Here is a 19,524-nt window from a genome sequence, read left to right as displayed (position 1 = left end):
GTAGGACACAATTATAGCTCCATGAACCTGCTTTAAATTTTTATTTTAAAATTCCAGTTTCAGACCCTGTAAAAGAAGCACATGAATTAAATGTATCTATTTTGAATAAGAATTTGATAAGCGCGTAATGCCTCTGCAAAGCACTGCCAGAAGCATTTCCATCAAACTTTGCATTTGAAATTGGGAAAAAGATGAACTTGCAGTCCGGCAAAATATCTTTACATTTTTTATGTTTAATTGGCAGAAATTGCTTTGAATCAGGGCTGATTATTGACCTTTACATACAGTTAGATCTTAGATTTCTTTGATTTTTCTCCTAAAACAAGGTCAATATGATTATTTCTAATTTTGGTATGCTAACATGTATTGTTTCATTAAGTTTTTTTGATTTTTCAGGTCTTTCACCTTTGTTATTTTCATGTACCAAGGAGCATTATGAATGCATTTATTTTGCCTTTCTGTATGTGTCAACATTACATTGCAGACAAAGTTGCTATTGTTGTCACAGAGAAGCCTAATCTGTGTTCTTGTCTCTTCAAGCTGGATTATTGATCAAAACAAGCAGGTATCTAATATATCTAAACTAACAGGTATTACGCTGGTCAGAGCTCCAATCAGATCTATTTGGTCGGACAGTTTTAGCCTGATCTTTACTCACCGCTCTTATCCTTGCACCACACCCTTTTTCCATTAGACAAGTCAGATAAACTAGCAGTCTGACGCCTTCTGTTACCCAATGGTCGCTTCTAGTTATCGATGGCTCCTCCCCTCATACAACGCCACTGGTTACTTGAATCAGAAAAGTTTTTATGGCCCTTAAAATTGCTCATTTTCCACTCTTGCTAACGGTTCGAATTTATGACAGCTGTCAATGGTAGGATGCTTTCTCATGACCCTTGTCTGAAAGAGGTTTTATCTAATCTTGATTCGATGGTAATCCTGCATTAGTCTGTATGTACAAAAATCGATGGTGAATTTGGCTAATATTTTTTATGCTTTAAAAAAAGGCAGAGAAATGTGTGCTTTTTCGAAAGTGCACTGATACAAATTCAAAATGAAAAGCAACAAAACCCAAAACTGACAGAACATATGTTAAAAATTACAATAAAAAGCTGATGTACCCTGATTGTGCAAGTATAAGCACTCTACACCAAATACACTCAAACCTTTGTCTGGAACCTCAGTGAGAGTTCTTCAGGGTCCCATTTCAGTAAACCGGTTTAATAAACTCAGACTAAATTCCCCAACTGAGTCAATCTAGCCTAAGATTGTAAACTCTGTGTTTAGTTTCAAAGCAGCAACTGGGAGTTATTTTAATCAATTCTGAATAAAATAGGTTCACTCGGAGTTCAGTGTGCGCATAACAACCATAGATATCTAAACAATTGCTAGATCTCTGGTTCACATAAACTAAACTGTTTATAGACCCTTTTCCCCATATCTCTGATGGTGCCTTGCTAGACACCATCAACAGCGACAGGCAGGCTCTCTTGCAGGAGCTATAATTTCTCAGTAAAGGTGAGAGATCTGTGCAAATGCAAATCCTCTCATTTCACTGAAATCTTGATGGATTTACAAATGCTTTGGTTTGTAAACCCTAAACTACAGTTCAGCTACCACTGCACACAGATGTTACCACTGTTCTCTCAGTTAACCGATCCTGGTTTTTACCCATATCCCTTTCATTCATTTATTCTGCACATCTATTGCTCAGGATTGCTCATGAATGTGGACATGCAGGGTGATCTTTGGATGTACCTCATTTCATTAGGCATCTGTCAGGTCTAAATAAGGAATTGCCAATCTACTGATGGCTGTCAAACAATCTACTACCAATCTACACATGGCTGTCTATCCTTACTGAATGGACAGAGGAGGAGTATTAAATAGAGCAGCTGGTTGCTCTGGATGAGCTGCAGAGATCCACCACAATTTGACACTTCAACAATTATTCCCTTGAACCTGCTTAAAATACATTTAATCTAGAATTGAAATCTGTTAGTTCTGATAAACTCATTGAACTTTTTGTTTTTCCTGTGTTTTTAGTTGATAAAAGGCTTGAAATGAACTGAAAATGTGAAAATACTGAACTACTCATTCCCAACCCTCACTGTTAAATCTTGACAGACAGAAAATGTAACCTCAAAAGGGAGCGCTGCACCATCATGAGTTAAACAATTAATAGGTCTCAAACATTGAAAACATTTTTTTTTATTTTATAAACACTGGAAACACATTGATTGTTTTGTCACAGACTTAATGGATTGTATTAAAACTATAAAATAAGGTCATCTTTTGTAGACCAGATACTGATTATTTTCTCAGATCGTCGATAAATAATTTACCCTCTAAAACATCTGAAGACGTCCTGAGATGCTAATCCTGTCAGGGACAATTCTTTAACTGAGCAGCAGATGTTTAGGAAAAAATAAAAAAGTCCCACAGTTTGGGTTCCTCCAGTTCCTGTAGATTAGACAACTTGTCCTCAGCAGCGACTCTGTGCAGAGACGGTCTTGTTCAGGGCGATGTGGCAAACGGTTGCCCTGGACACAGCAGTGTAAGGAGCATTTTCTCTACTTCCACAAGTTAGTGTTACCAAGACCAGTAATCTGATGTCCTCGGATCAGGAGATGCTTCAATTAGGCAAACAGGAGCCCCTATATCAGACCAACCCACCATCAGCATCACCCGAAAGTCTTTTATTCTGTAGTGCCAGAGTGATGTCACAGGTTAGAGCTATCCTCCATGGTCCTCAGAGGCCGGATTCTTTGGGAGGGTAGTCCACGTTGGTAACCATGGTGACAACCGTGACAAGGTCTTTGGAGGCAGTGATGTTGGTCAGCCGCTGCATCTGCGCCACACGTTCTTCCACACAGCCGGCCGACAGCCGGGCATCGGCCTCGTGATCCCAGAGCTCTTCTATGGTCTCACAGAGCAGAGCCATGCCCTGCACAGAGACAAACGCATCCATGACGCCTACTCAACATCTTTATCAGTCCGACTTGTCAAACAGGTGCATGCTGGTCATTATAGTGCGACTCACCGCATGTTTCTGCCAACAATCCCTTAGGGTGGGCCTTAGCCTCTTAAAGACCACCACCTCCTGCATGTCCTCCAAAGATGGGTGCTGGCCCACCTCCTCCTCATAAGGCAGCATGTACTCATCCACAGGACCTGGATTAAGGAACAGAACCATAACACTGTTACAGATGCAGAACCAGGGTAGAGCTAAAGAGAGCAAACCAGGTCAAGGAACTGATCTGTCAGAATAATTACCCATCTGAACTGCAATATGTTCAATTGAAAGCTTTAAGAACTTCAACTTTATTTATCTGATCCATAACCTCTTGGTTCCAATAGATGCAAAATGTTCAGGCCATGTTTCTCTCAACAGGGGGGAGGGGGTTTACACCTGCTCACAGTTGTGTTGTTCAGAACCACAAGTATTTTCTGTCTAAGATGTTTTAAGAACTAATTATTCTGCCCTTAGCTTGGTTCAGAGTCAGGCTCAAACAAGGTGTTTGTTTTAATAACTGAAGCTTTAAACATACAGTTTTTTGTCCTGCTTAAATGCTGAAGCCCAACAAGATGGCTGGTGTTTAGTGTCAGTTACCGTCAGCAGCTTTGCAGCGTGAGGCAAGCTCCCACAGCACCAGGCCCACAGCGTACATGTCTATCCTCAAAAAGACGTCTCTCTGGAAATTGATGGCCCCTTCTAAGACCTCTGGGGCCATGTAGCGCCGGGTACCCACCTGAGGCAGGAAGAGTAAAGAGCACCAGAGCTTTTAGAAAAAGTACAATGTTTTTCTATAAAAGCGTCAAAACATTTATACAAATTAAGATAGAAGAAAGTTCAGGACTAACAGACAAAAACACTTAATAGTTAAATGTTTGAGTGATCTTTGGAGATTTTCACCTGTCAGACACCAGACTGAGTAATGAGATCACTGCCTCTTTAAAGCAGCTCAAAAACCCTACAGGTCCTGATGATTACCGTATTTTCACGACCATAAGGCGCACCGGACTAAAAGGCGCACTCTCAGTTATGTGTCCCATTTCTGTATTTAACACACACATAAGGCGCACCGGACTATAGGGCGCGTTTTTTATATACAGGTACATGTCCTCTACTACCTTTAAATACCTCTACTGCGTATTTAAAAATACAGCGGGGGCAAAACTGAGTATGACTGTGCTTTATTCATGTATTTATTACAAAGTATTAATCAAACCTGGCAGCTGGCCGTGAGACAGACACATCGCAGATGACACAGCGCTGTGATCACTCCTAAATTAACTTAAAATCCTGAAACCTGCCGACGGAATATATTCGCTTTTATTACCGGTATCCTGGTGCCTGCAGCTAAAATTATTTAGATGAAAAACACCTGCCAGCAGCCGCGGTGAACGAAAGGATTTCTCCTGTCGGCGCACCGCTGGTATGTGGGGGTCTGAGCGCCTCCGACAGAAATAGATAATCTGGATGAACTGACTGCAATTATTAAGTTTTCAGGTGGCCTTTCTCACTTAAAAACATATTAAAACTACTTTATTCCAACTGATCACAGCAAATATAGCTGCAAGATTTAGATTATTTAGATGAAAAAACACCTGCCAGCCACCGCGCTGAAGAGGAGGAGACCCGCCCAGAGGCTGCTGTTGAATTAAGTGTTCAGGTAGAAAAATAGAGCGGGAGCAAAACTGAGTATGATTGTGCTTTATTCATGTATTTATTAAAAAGTATTAATCAAACCCATCAAAGTCATCATCCTCTGTTATCCTCAGCATTCCTCTGAATTAAACAGCTGCGCTAAATCAGACATGCCAGTTTCCCCTTCTTCGCTGTCAGAGTCACTTTCCGTGCAGCGCAGCTCTTCAGAAATAATGCCGGCTTTTGCAAAAGCTTGAACAACAGAGCCAGCAGACACAGTCCATCTACAATCCATCCGCAAACGGTGGCGTAACTTGCACGGCGCTGCCTTCCATTTATCCTGAAACTGTGGTCTCAGTCTGTCATCCATCGCTCCCACGCCGCTCGCAGCCTTACTGTGAACGGCCTATCCACACCGATGTCAAGCGGTTGAAGTTCCTTTGTCAGACCCCCGAGATAACGGCGAGCACAGCGTTCATTTGATTCATCTTTTTTTGACATCGGCTGTGAGATGGGCACGCAGCGATGGTGATGCGTGGAAAAAACCACCTAGTCTCCTCACATACACCTGCCTTTCATCATCTCCTCATTCATCCAGCCTTTTTCATTTGCTTTAATATCATATGTCATCAGAGCGCTGTGTCTGTCTCCCAGCCAGCTCCCAGATCAGCTTCTCTGATTGGTTGATGCGGCGCGTCCAGCAGCAAAACTTCAATTTTTCCATCTGAGCAGCAGCAGCGCGTTGGCGGTGCGTCAGATGCTTAAACGCTCCCGACGTGCTGCACCAAAACGCACTGCGGGACCTTTTGCTGCACCTATATGCGCGTCAACCATTGACTTTGCATGTAAACTCGCTGCTTCTGCTGCACCTGCTGGGTCCGGTTCACACCGATGTCGAGCGGTTGAACAGCGAGCACAGCGTTAATTTGTTTCCCGATGTTTTTCAAATCAGCTGTGAGATGGGCACGCATGGAGTTACAGATTAACAGCGATGGTGAGGGGTGGAAAAAAAACACCTGGTCTCCTTCCATTCAGCCACTCTTTCATCATCTCCTCAATGAGGTGGTCTCAAAAGTCGCAGTTACAACACACATAAGGCGCACCGCACCATAGGGCGCACCGCACATTTTGAGGAAAAAAAAAGACGTTTAAGTGCGCCTTATAGTCGTGAAAATACGGTATGACTTAAGATCAAAACTTTCACTCGAAGACTCACGTGTCTGTGGGCTGCAGCTAAAGTTTTCCCGGCCTCAAATCTCAGAGCGAGTCCAAAGTCGGCGATACAAGCCGTCATGTCCGACTTTAGGAGAATGTTCTTGGTTTTAAAATCCCTGTAAGAACAAGGAGACTGAAAACTACCGTCTGCCTTTAGCTTGGCTTTGTAATCTGATGTTCTTATATCATACCTGTGAGCAATGGAAGGTTTGTGCCCAGGTATGTCCTTGTGTAGATAGGACAGACCTTGAGACATTGTCTGAGCGATGAGACAAAGCTCAGACCAGGAGAGGACGTTGGCTTTCAGGTAGTCACACACTGAACCCTGAGAACAAGAGGACAGAAAGTTATAATAGCTTAACATGGCTGAGTTTGAATCTGTACTTTACTACAAAGTAAATACCCGGGACACTGCAGCCTTTGCACTTTTACAACTGGATACATATAAAACGTTTAACGATAATTTAAACTTTAAGTCTGCATTGTTGGTGCTGCAGTTTCCCCAACTGTCCAGCAGATGTCAGGATTGCGTGTGTATTTCTAAAGAATTTCCCTTTAGCAATTATCAACAAAAGTTGAAACTCCACTTTTATCTAAATAATTAACACACAGAAAATAATAAAAAAAGAAATCTACTGAATCTGTTTGATTATCATATTATGGAGACATCAAGTGTATACCCTGACATAACTGTTAAAAAGTCTTGATGTTCTATTTCTAACTTTTATGTATTAGTTGTAACGTTGCAACTATATATTATAGTTTTTGCTAATCAAGCAACAAAAACAAATCAAATGTTATAAAGAGAGAGAATTAATAAAAAATAATCTATTTTCTGCCATAAATCCATCTTTAGCAGTTGTTGCGGTACCCTAACACAGCAGGGGTCGTTGTTTTACCTTCTCATGATAGGCAGTAATGAGCCACAGCTCCAGCTCTGTGTTGCAGCCTCTCTTCTCTGCTCCGATGAACTGCAGCAGGTTTTCATGCTTCATTCCACTCAAGCTGTAGATCTCATACTCTGCCTGCCATGATTGACGTTCCTGAAAGCAAACAGGGTTGGAGAAGTAAAAAGTCAGAGATGAAGCTGCACCTGCTTAGACAATCCAGAAGATGTAGTTAATAGTGCATCTCTGGTTGACGATTTAAACCTGGCTGTAGCAGACTCACCTGGATGGGGAAGATCTTAACAGCAACATGTTCACTGAGGAGCTGAGCCTTCCACACGCAGCCAAAGCGCCCCCTGGCTTTGACCTCTAGAAGCTGCACAGGCCTCTGACCCAAGACGGGGGAGGGGGGCATCGGACCAGGGTCCTAAAAGAAACCAGAAGATGTGAGTTAGGGAGTTATTAGGTCAAAGTTATTTACCCCACTAATTAAAATCCCAGAATCCCCAAACTGAGCCTCATGCACCACCCTCCTCTGTGCAGCAGGTGGAGACATTATCAGTGCAAGTCAAGAGCGGGCAGCATCACAGTGAGGAGTGAGGGAGAGAGGGAACAGGGAGCATACAGCGTCCCACTCTTACCTCCATTAAAATGTGGAAGACATTCTGAGAGGCAAAAACACAAAAAAAGGGTGGGGGGTCATACAGTCAGCTGATCTGAGTTTAATCATCACTGAGGGCTCTGAGCTTCTGACATGACCACCTCTGGTCACATGACCATCAGAATTGTCTGCAGAGTGGTGACCTACTGACATAACATTTAGAATGTGCGATTAATAAGGCCTAAAAAGTTAGTGATCGTTTGCCTTAAGCAGACAATCAGGGACTGTTTTGTCTGGATCCAGGATCTTCTGGTTCTGATCCACCCACATGGATATTTATGATGCATAATTGCTACCTGATTATTGACAAATAAGGCTTATTAAAGTTGTCAAATATTAAAACATAGCTTTTTTTAATCATCAAAACTTTTTTGACCTCTATTTTATTTTGATTTTTTTCTTTACACCAACTACCAGTATGTAGATCTTTTTCTCGTAATGTTTTTACGACCTTGAAAGCTGGCTTGTCCAGAGTCAATTGAGGCAGGAATTTACTGTTGCATAAAAAGTAAATAGTTTTCTATTTGCATGCATGGATCTGTATGATAGTTGCAACTCTCTTCACTTTTGTGTTGCAGCAAACTCACTTAAAACTTTAATTACTGACACCAAAAGTGGGTAAGTCAATGTAATGAGACCAAAATTGAATGATGTTTGTATTTTATCACTGCGTTTATTTGCCCGGCCATGTTGGAAACTAAAAACAATGTATGACTTTTTTGGAGAGGATAAACCATCACAAGGTGATCATATGACTTTCTCCACATCAGCAATTATTTTCCAGTGTTTCCAGATTGTACACGTTTTATCAGAACTGCAGAAACCTAATTTGTCCAAAAAATAAAACTTTGGACCAAGACAGTTTCTGAATCAAACAAAGCTGTTCTGTAATCGCGCTCTGAAAAAGGAACCCGTCGTCTACTACATGAGAAAACAGTTCAGACAACAGGTGTTTGAAGCTAAACAGTTCTTCTAAAGCCAAAACCAGATCAGATCCATCTGCTGGCAGCTGCTGACAGACCCACCTGTGTGGGCAGCAGGACAGGCGGGTAGGGCCGTCTGTGGCGCCTGTAGACCAAAAAGGAAAGCAGGACGGCGCCACTGACAGCCAGGCTGGACACCATGGAAAAGATGACAGGCTCCACTCGTAGCTTCGGAGGGGCACTGGTTGCTGTGGAAACAGAAGAGGACAGGTATTATAAGTGAATACAAAGCCTGATTTAATCACAGGAGTCAGGATATCAGAGGCGATTGATGATGTCACCGAGTGAAAAATAATTACATGTTAGCAGAAAAAGGATAATTTTACATGATTTCATCTAACCTGGTCAGCCAGATTAATTTAAACTGTGTGTGCAGCATATTCATTGAGAAGGAAGCACTAGAGGCCCGTTTCAAAGGTGAGAATAAGAGTCAGTGGAAACAGTTTGGAACCAATCAGATAACTATGGATCCGTCACTAAAATAATTTTTTTGTAAGACAAGAAAAGTTCAGTAGTTAATTGTTGAAACTTTAACAGCATAAAATGCTCCTTTGGGGCATTATTAAGGTCATCTTTAAAACATTGCTCTGTTAATGCTATAATTATGACAGTTATTGTACCAGAGAAGCGCTGTTGAAACATCAGCCCACCTCCTACACTCCCAATGGTCTGGCCTGTTTTAGAGTCCAGAGAGTATCCACCCTTACTAGACTGACTTACACTCATGTAAGTCAAGCTGTCCAGGCTTGATCTTATCAGGATAGTAATGCATTAACAATGAAATTACAGGAGAATCTAGTTAGCTAACTAACTTTGCTAATTTTAATGTGAAAATACAGGAAAACATCATTCTGAGCTTATAAGAACTTTGACCAGAAATAGGAACCACAGCACGTTGTTGTGTCTCACATTAAGGTACCTCAGTAATTAAACACAACTCAAAGGAAACTAAAAAAAAAAATGTTCTTAACTGTGATTTAACTATTCAGTTATACCTAGTTTTATACTTTATCATAATTTGAGAACTCCTGTTTTTAATTGTTATGTGTTGACTAGAGATGTCCCGATCCAGGTTTTTGCACTTCCGATCCGATACCGATATTGTTTTTGGACTTCCGATCTGATACCGATACTGGCCGATACCAGCCTATCCGAGCATGTATTTAAGTTTAAGTTAAAGTATTTAGCCTTAGCTGTAAGACTCATGTTGAAAAGGGTTTTAGTACTCTTGATGAGATGAATTAGGTGAGATTGAATAAAACACAATGATTGGTAACAACAAACTTACCTGTTTATTAAGAGATAAACACAAACTGGACAAAATTATGAATAGCAATCTGAAATTGCACAGTGAACAGTAAAACCGTAAACAGTTAAAGGTGCAAGTATTACTGTAAGTTTTAATAAAAAATGCAAAACAGACAAGAGTGGAAAGTATTCTATTAACTTAGGATCAGGACTCTACTCTTGAAAAAAGACGCTGCTTAAAAAAAAAAATCAGTGCAAATAACAGTGAACTATTACACAAAAATGCCTTATACTCCCCAATCTCCTCCACACCTAGTCTCCATCTACACATCGTGCAGGATAAAATAATCCCACACGGCTGACATTTTCCCGCTATCTTCCAATTCACCTGTTTTAATGGTTAGGCCGGGAGACAGACCCAAAAAGACCTGTGGGTGTGTTGAAGGTGTTCTGGAAAATGCGGACCGGATTCGGGGAACACTGGCGCAAAATAGTGGAATGGATTGTTTCAATCAGCGAAACTGGAAAATACGGACTGGATTTTTTTTTAACTGGATCGGCAGTCTGGATCGGCATTTTTACATTCTTTGCCGATACGCATTTTTTTTTGCCAATATCGGCGTCCGATCCGATACGTGGATCGGATCGGGACAAGCCTAGTGTTGACGATAATAGAGTAGGGCTGGACAATATGGCCAAATCTTATATCATGATATAGATTTCTCACTTTCAGTTGATACGATATAAAAAAATATGAAAGACTGCCAGGAATGACACCAACAGATTCCTTTGCAAACATATGACTGTTTTTGCCACATTAATGAGACGTCTTCATATATAGAATGATATAAATGATTGTTAAAAAAAACAAAATCTAACTATTTTTATTTGGACCAACAAGCTCAAGAGATTCAATGTACTTTCCCCAGGTGATTATCTCTGCTTCTTTATTCAGTCCATGTTTTGTTTTTTTTAGTTCTAGCACAGAGTTTTTAACTTTCATCCATTTAAGACAAATATACCTACTGAAAGTTTATGCTTACAAATCACAACAATAAGCTAGCAAAAAGCATCTCAATGTTAAAACGTCCAACTTTTGATGATCCTTTTTGGTACTGTAAGCATCGCTTTATGGGTTTTACTATTTTCTAGCTCACCCTGTTAAAGGTATAGTGGAGGATGTTCTTTTTCTGGGTGGTTTATCAAAATAAGCGGTCCTCTTAATTGTCAATCATTCTGGTGATATGTTTACGTAAGGCTGTGCGCTTGTCCCGATTTTCAATTAGCGGTGGCGAGTCTGACATAGTGGAAAAATTGCAAATCTTCTTTTGTAAAGAAAGCTTAGATGCACGATGCAAAAAGCAACTTTTAAACAGGGCGTGCTCGAGGAGAAATGGGCTTGTGCGTGCTCTCGCATGCATTGAATAGGCGTTCCCTCTCGGGAGCAGGTACAGGGTTGTGCATGAACATTTTTTTTTAGTGGAGAGGGCAGGTCTTTTCAAAAATTTGTGAAGATCCTCAACTATACCTTTAAGATATTTGCTTCAGCCCGGACTTTTGTTGCTCTGTTTATTAAGAAATGTTTGGTTTATTTTGCATTACTCATCTTTTATGAAACAAAACGATCTCTGACCTATTTTTTTTTACTTTTACCTGATTAACGCTTCTTAGCACAAACCAAAACTTTTTCACTGCAAAATTCCATGTTAACTGGAATAAATTAATGTATCCCATAATGTCACAGTTTTTCTACTGTGTAACTTTAAAGCTGCAAAATCAGCTGTTGCTTATAAGCATCATGTTTTCTACAGGTGATTCATCAGATGTTTAAACTGGTGAACTTTGACTGGATGGATTTTGCCAGGTACAGGTTGTCCAAAATAGGGATGTTTGCTCACTTTGTAGCTAAAACATACCCTGTCGGAGCTTAGCGTACCACCGAGCAAGGCCTACAGCTGCAGCCACAGGCTCAACCAATGTCCCAAGACTGTCGTCAAAAACTGTAAGATGTTTAGATAAACCATGAATACTTTTAAAAGTCATTTTAATGTTATTCACTCAATAATGAGATAAGATGAACAAATATGTATTGCCCATCCGTAACAAAAGGATAATTTTAGATTATCAGTTGCTCCAAACTCAAACTTCAACTCTGTCTTTTTATTTTCCTGATTAATACAGAGATTGTGTATAAACAGTTACTGTTTCTGCCTATAAGGATCAAAAGCAGCTGACAGGCTAACAAACGATGGTCGATTAGTGAAGCAAACTGTTTAATCTCTTTAATGAACAGGAGGTGATGAGGAGCCAGGTGAGCCGCTGTTTCTTACGTGTTGTTGGCGGCTCCCTGATGCTGGGTCGGTGGAAGAACCTGGTGTTACACAAACTGATGTCACAGCAGCAGAAGAAGACTTCAGGAGCTTCGTCCATCTCCACACACTCACTCCTGGTGGAGGAGGAACAACAAAAACACCATCATCATCATCATCATGTTAACATAATAACAGCTAACAACCTACAGTACTGCAGCTGGGATCCTCAGTCAGGACAACAAACTGAAACTGTAAGTAATGCATAAATATAATATATATTGCATTGAAGATTTAAAAACAAAGTCTTCCGTCTGTCAATAGGCTCTATCCAGAACTTCTCAAGTGGAAATGTTTTAGTTTCACCTGGCCTAATTTGTTTAAAAAAAATCTTTTAGGAACCTTTGTTTATCGGATTATCAATTAAAATAAATAATTGGGAGATTAACCGATTTGCAAAATCATCTTTAGTTGTATCCCTTGATGTAATCTTTGGTAATGATGCCAACTGCTCTTAATGGCTAAAATATGCTCAATGTGCAATTGGGAAGAGATAAAAGTGACGATAAATTGCTGGCTAATTGTAAACACTATCCCAGTTTCATAACATCAAAACTGCCATTGTATATGCCCCTCATATTGTTCAGCCCTTTACCCAACTAATGTATGGTTCACACATCAAGCGGCAACTTTGGTTGCATGATACAGAAAGAAAATTCACCTTTGAGCGAATATACGTCTTTTTCACACCCACCCAACAATATAACCATACAAGAAACATTATTGTCTGTTCTTCTCATGGAAATAAAGAAGTACACAACGCTGTTTATATATTATTCATGAAGCAGAAGTGAACTAACCGTCTCCACAGCTGCCAATAAACTGGTTCAACAGGCTGAAGAGGAAAATCACTAAAGCATCAAGTCACTGTTTATGAAAGTAATATTCAACTGGTAACATGATCAGATAATATCTCAGAGATCAGTAAACATACAGTTTAAAATGAAGGTTATTCCTACTTGTAGCACATTAAGATTAAAATTATAACAGCCGGTATTAAGATGTTTACTTGTTTAATGTAAATTTCTGTCGACCACAGGGACCAGTTCATGGTTCCAAAACTCAGAACCAAGAGGATCGTCCCGATTTTCTGCACCTTGAACTTTCCCAGTAATATAAATCTGAGAGATGAACTGGTTGGAACATTCATCCTGCGGCAGCTTTGAGGCAAACACTTGGCTGCTGTTATGCTTGGATGGATTTTGAAATGTTGAGGGTGGAAAATTACTTTTATTAAACTAATAAAACTTCTGATGGCTCAGGTTATCCTGAGATATCTCTAAAGTTATGCTGCTAACGGCTTAGACTAGGGGGGGACATGGGGATTACTTTAATCAGTCTAGTTAATTCTACTTCTGCTTTCCATTTTTTTCCCCCTTAGTTTAGCTAAGCTTCATGTCCTGCTTTTTCTTGTCATAGTAGCTTCATCTGGCCTGGTCATAGACAGAGCCACCTATGGAGCTAGTAAAGAGTTTCCTTTATTAACATACAAAGTATTTATGGCTCAGTAGGTGTAATGTTCCTTTTATGTGTCTTTGTGCATTTTGATTCTGCTAGAGGTTTATTTCTTGTAGAAGGGAGTTTTTTTTTTGTTTCTCCACTGTTACTGCATTCATGTTCTATGAGAGGTATTGCTGCAGAACCAACAGCACAAGTGAAGGTCTACTGTCGCTACATGTTCACCCAGGTTGAGCAAATCATATAAAGCATATAAAGCTGGGTTGTTAACCACTGGATGATTTGTTTCTATAAAGCGAGCCGAGGTGAAATACATTTTAAACTGGCGCTATATGAATGATTGAATAAATATTGACCTCCAAACAGAAGCTCCATTTTGGGTCTGAACCAGTTATCCCAGCTTGTGGTAATTTATCATAAAATATTAAGAAAAAAAAAAAAGTCCAATATGAAAATAACTTGCCTGTATTTCTGCCTTATGTCATTAGCACATAAAAAATAAAACTGACGCACCACATCAGCCTACTACTATTTGGTGAACCAGGAGACTGTTGAACTTTATTGTTCAGCTGCAGTTGACAGGAAAACTAGTTATTTCACCTTAAGTCTCTCAGAAACTACTTTTAGAACCAGAAACATCCCGTTTTCATGACACCACTCTGACTGGTTCGATCTCTGCGGGCTACCTGTCCCTCCGCCTCCTCACCTGTTGTAACAGCTGAGGTCATTCAGCCAGCAGCCCTGTTGGATCACTTTAACCTGTCCGGAGATGTTCTTCCATGTGGAGAAGCAGTATACCCGTTTATCCGCCTCCACAGAGCAGTTATTGACTCTGCCACCGTCCCCTGGACTCTCTGGATCCGACACAGGAGACGAGGAGGGCTTGTGGATGTAGTCGATACATTGGCGAATTTCTGAGAGACCCAGGATTGAATCTGAAAGAGCAATAGGTTTGTGTTAGAGTGCGCAAACCAACACTGATGTCCCATTTTGATCACAGGAGCTTTTAGATAAAGATGGAGGTTACTGGGCTAGTGGCAGGTTATCACAGCAGAACCGTCAGATCAAACAGTTTGCCTGCTGAGATTTTTTTTAAAGTAAAACCTACAGATGGCAGCAAGGTCAGAGAGATCACCAGCGGATCTAAGTTCAGCTTCAGGAGTTACATCTGCTGTTGTTTCTGATTACTTCAGTCTGTCCTGAGGTTGATCTCTCCGAGTTTAAACATGTTGAACCTCTGCTGGAACCTGTCCAGTCTGTGTAGCAACTCACCATCTGCCCCTCAGGAAAGTTTACTTAAGACTTTAACACCATTATGATTAACACCATTATGATTAAAATAAGTCCTAAAAAAAACACCAATCTTTATCCATTTAAAAATAAATCTTCCATTCAGCTTAAGCTGGTGGTGCTCAAATCTAATATGGGACATGAATACATTTGCGTGTTCACACCTGATAGCAATATTTATCTACAGTATGTGTGAATCTTCACAACTGTACCAGTGGTAAGTATGAGTTTTAACCAACAGGCAAGCCCTCAGTAAATACGATTAAGCAGCGGACTTATTTTGCATTTCCTAAACATACAACTCTAATCGTTAGGGATGATGCAACTAGGGCTGCAACTAATGATTATTTTGCAAATCAATTAATCTGTTGATTTTTTTTTAATTAATAATCACACAACCAAAGGTTCCTTAAAAAGATTTTTTTCACAAATTTAAACAAGGTTAAAATAAAACTTTTCCCTTTAAGGAGTTCTGGATTGAACATGTTGACAGACATAAAAGGTTTTTTAATCTTAAATGCAAAAATCTTTACAGGTTTTTTCACAATTTTGATATAATTACTGCTCTAGGTGTCTAGCTCTATCAGCTAAAGGCATGTTTAACAGTCTCTATAGTCCAGTTAATGATTAATCGATTACTAAATTAGTTGACAATTGTTTCAATAATTGATTAGTCATAATAAATCTGATTATTTTGTTTCAGCCCTAGATGCAACAAGCAGACACCAATCAATACCTAAAAAACTTCCAACATTTCTATGTAAAAACTCATACTTGTAAAGAATGAAAACTTGAGCTTCCTGCAGCCTTTCAGGTTGCAGTGAGTTACAGTTGTTACAAACAATATTTCAGACAAAGACAGCCTGTATGTGCTGTACTGTAATAATAAGCAAACTCTTTTTTAAGTCCATGCTGTTTTCACAATATGGATAATGAGTCAAGCAACATTGTAATGGCAATGAATTATTAATATATTGTATAGGCCTAGGCTGCATGGTGGTGCAGTTTAGCACTGCTCCCTTGCATGTAGAAGTTCCTGGGTGTGATACCATACCACTACCTCACCGTTGCTCCTTACCTACTACACTTTAATGTAAAAGTCAATCCACCTGTATATAAACCATCCGGATTGTACATATGACACCTCAAATCTCGGTGCTACTCCCTTGTGTTTTTTATTTCTTATTTTTATTTTGTTTTTCATTGTGTGTGATAGATGTACACTTGCACCTTAATCCTTATTTATCTTGATACACTGTTTATACCTTCATATACTGTATATATATATTGTTTATTCTTAATGTTCCTTTTTCCTCCTTTTTTGCAACTTCTTTAAATTACTATGCCAATATGTGACCAGTGAATTTCTCCGCTGTGAGATCAATAAAGCTCATCTAATCTAATCATCCATCTGCATGTTTTGGTTATCTCCGGGTACTCCATCTACATCCGACAGTTCAAAAACATGACCATCATGTTAATTGGCGTCTCTTAATTGCCCTTTGGCATCTGTGCGTCACCATGTTTCCCTGTGATGGACTGTCTAAATTGCTAGAAATAATAACCAGTAGCCAACAAAACAGAAGAGCTGTAGAGATGTGTAAGCCTTTCAGGGCTACACAGAGCCTGCAAATACTTAATACTTTCACTTTACATGTTTTAATAAGAGAAAATAATGTGTACTTTTGATATTTCTGGTTATATTATGTTAAATATCACTTTAAATTATTAACAAAAGCATTCAGCAAATATTTCCTAATGTAAAAAAGTTTACTTTATCATCAACTACCAAAATGCTTGTTCATTAGATTCTAATGTGAACCAAACTGAGTGATTTGATTGACCTGACTCTGCAAAGTGTCCTGAGATATGTTGTTAGCTTTCACAATTTAGCTCAACAGATTTTAGGTTCTCAAGAACAAAAACATCAGGAATGTCCCGATAAAAGTTTCTTTTTTTTCCCGATACGAAGCAGATATTACAGCTTTAAGTAAGTAAACTAAACCGATAATGACTTGACTCGCTATTAGCGGAATCATATATACTTTTATTATTAATTATATAATTTTGAATACTGGAACAGGTCCGGTCAAGTGACATTACTTGGAGAACAATAATAGGCAGCTTTTTTAATCAACCAGCTTATATCAAAGATGTCAGATACAGGCTGAAAAACTCTGATATTCATTTCTAGTAGATATCAAATCCATTTCCCATATCAATACCAGATTGCAACACTACTATAAGTAACTCTAGATTTCTCTAAAGTGCATTATTTCTAGTAGATTTCTAACAAAACAAAAATTCACTAACTTAATTTATTTCCGCTGAATACTCTTTCCTTCCTTAGAAAAATGATGTGTACTGAAGGACTGATTATAGGTGGCCTTATCAGATCACATGTTTATGTTTCTAAATTTAATGAAAGCTGGTGATGCTGCTTAAAGTAGTGTCTCAATGACAAGTGGAATATTCTAACAACTTCCTGAATTAAATGCTAAGAGAGCAGAGGGAGCATTAGTGATGGGGATCACCCTTGGAAATGGGATTAAAACCAAAGTCCTGTTTAAAGACGCTAAACCAACTTGGAGTGAGCCGACATGTTGACTGTTCCCTATCTGATGGACCTAAGAAACTATAAAAATAAAAAAAGGTTTATGGAGGTCTACATATTATCAAGATCAAAATGGATCTGTTACCATATTGGGGAGGGAAAAAACTAAAACTTCAAAGGCTCCATCCTATAGAGCTGATCTGAGGAACAGAACAGTTCTGGTGGAACATGGACTAAAGCTGCAATTTCAGTTCAGGTAAATGATCCATTTCATTCATAAAAAAAGAAAAAAGTTTCCCTTTCTGACGTTTGAGTTGGACTGAAACCCAAATGGGTACCAGCGGTTCTGTGGGTCTAGCCAGGGGACTCTATAAACTGTTATTCTTTATTATTATTGGGTTATTCTACTGTTACAATAATCCTGCTTTAAAAGGGCGGCTCAGAACCAGAACACCTATGATAGAAACATAAGAACCCATCATGTGGAGCCCAAAGCACCACAACCACCCACTTCTGGCTCTTTAAATGAAAAACATCCGGGCTAAGACCCCGAAGGAGGCTTTCCAGCTGTTGCAAACCAGAACCAGCTTTGATCCTTTAACCTTCAACTTGGTGTCATTCTGACCTGAGCAGCAGCAGAGGAGAAGGAGAATAATCAGAACCGGTCTGGCTTTTGGTCCCATCCTGCGTCCAATCGGTAATGCTTGATATCCGGGTAACTTTTAAACCGGTCCTGATGGACGGAACCACGATCTGATCCAAACAGCTGATTAGGTGTATCTCCGTTTACCGGAACACATCGAGCAAAGTCTCTGTGGATGGAGAGAGAACCCCCTGTTGGACCTGCAGAACTGTCCTGAACACTGATTCCCAGAGTTCGGTAATCATGGCCCCGCTGTGGGCAGCAGAAGTCGGTTCTGTTCAGGGTATCTGGATCCAAACAGAGCTCCAAAGAAGGGACCTGGCTGAGATTTGCTCCGTCGGTATCGTGGTAGGTTCGGGTTCTGAAACCCTCCTACCTCGCCGGTTCCGTTTAAAAAGAGAACCGAACTAAAATTCGATTCTTTTTTTAATTATCTCGTTTCATTCTGACGGTCTGGCGTTAATAACTTCGCCTACCAGAGCCGATGTTAGCTACTAGCTTAGCCTCGCGGACTGAAACAGGAGAACCAATCCTTCCTTCTTCTTAAACTGAAAAGGCGACCAGGACTCCGAGGTTCTGGTCCAGAGCTTGGGACGGGTAGGCGTCCAGGTTCAGCTGTGGCTCGGTTCGGTTCTCCTACTCCAACCAACATAGCACAAACATGGCTGCTGTGCAGAGATTAATCTGTTTTTAAGCTTCTTCTACAATATAGTGAGTGACAGTGCAAACAGCCAATTAGAAGGAAGAGAGGGGAGCTGTTAGTTCTCCACCACTCAGCAGCTGAATAAGGAAAAGCCCCGCCCCCCTACGGTGTTCTTTAAAGGTCCACAACCGTCCATTATCTCACAAGCCTGAATTTTAATGCTCTGAAAACTAAATCAAAGTTAGAGATATGAGGCTTTTATATCCTGACACCAGTCTTAACACAGACTAATACTGATATGAGGGTCTATCCTGTCGTGGTTCAAGTTTACAAATTGGAATAGACGGAAGCAATTTGTTTTTGAAAGCACAACTTCTTTCATTGCGTCATAAACACGCGGCAATCCATTCATTTTATGAGCCCGATGATAATTTACAGACTGAACCTGTTTAACCTGCAAACTAGTCCTACTGATTTCATAAACATATCAACTGAGCTGAGTAATAAGGAGCAGCTGTTAGCTAAAAGGTGGCACCAATCCTGCCAGATGAATTTCACTGCTTATGTTATAATATGTTGAGATTTTAAAATCCAGGTTTTTTCTTGAATTGAAGCCAGAATCTCTTTGATCTCAGTGGCTCTCATCAAATTTGTGCAGGGCTGAACAGCTCCTAAACCTGTCCTGGCTCAATGAAAGACTTAAAAATCATGGATATTCAATATAGCTAAAAGAGTTTTAGTTAGATTGTATTAAAAGTTTGCAATCAGGTATTACACCTATAATACACATCTCTGGTCCTAATATCGCTTTTTTTGAGAGCTGACATGATTTAGGGTTTTCTCAGCAGTTCAGCAGTCTGATGGTGGTGGGGAAGAAGCTGTTTCTGAATCTGCTGGACCTGCTTTAAATGCTGCAAAGCCT

At 39.9% G+C, this 19,524-nt stretch overlaps 1 protein-coding gene across 1 annotated transcript; it reads right to left on the bottom strand.

Annotated features, from left to right (window-relative positions):
• Positions 1–2,195: 2,195 nt before the first annotated feature.
• Positions 2,196–18,684, bottom strand: LOC119798385 (activin receptor type-2A-like). The gene is made up of 11 exons (XM_038307827.1): positions 17,942–18,684; positions 14,179–14,407; positions 11,976–12,091; positions 8,440–8,585; positions 7,037–7,180; positions 6,766–6,909; positions 6,058–6,191; positions 5,868–5,982; positions 3,614–3,752; positions 3,044–3,174; positions 2,196–2,947 (listed from the first exon to the last, which is right to left on the bottom strand). Exons 1-11 carry the CDS (start codon positions 17,997–17,999, stop codon positions 2,753–2,755), a joined length of 1,551 nt encoding a protein of 516 aa, XP_038163755.1. The 5' UTR covers positions 18,000–18,684; the 3' UTR covers positions 2,196–2,752.
• Between the last annotated feature and the right edge of the window lie 840 nt (positions 18,685–19,524).

The sequence above is a fragment of the Cyprinodon tularosa genome, unplaced genomic scaffold, assembly GCF_016077235.1.
Source record: "Cyprinodon tularosa strain WSP-4 unplaced genomic scaffold, ASM1607723v1 ctg620, whole genome shotgun sequence".
Classification (NCBI taxonomy): Eukaryota; Metazoa; Chordata; class Actinopteri; order Cyprinodontiformes; family Cyprinodontidae; genus Cyprinodon; species Cyprinodon tularosa.
This window is presented reverse-complemented; position numbering and strand designations above follow the sequence as displayed.

Coding starts and splice junctions, on each gene's coding strand:
- LOC119798385 (XM_038307827.1), bottom strand. CDS start 17,999: ATGGGACCAAAAGCCAGACCGGTTCTGATTATTCTCCTTCTCCTCTGC. Junction 14,408..17,941: donor TCTCCTCTGCTGCTGCTCAG/GTCAGAATGACA, acceptor TTGCTCTTTCAG/ATTCAATCCTGGGTCTCTCA. Junction 12,092..14,178: donor GACCTCAGCTGTTACAACAG/GTGAGGAGGCGG, acceptor CTCCTCCACCAG/GAGTGAGTGTGTGGAGATGG.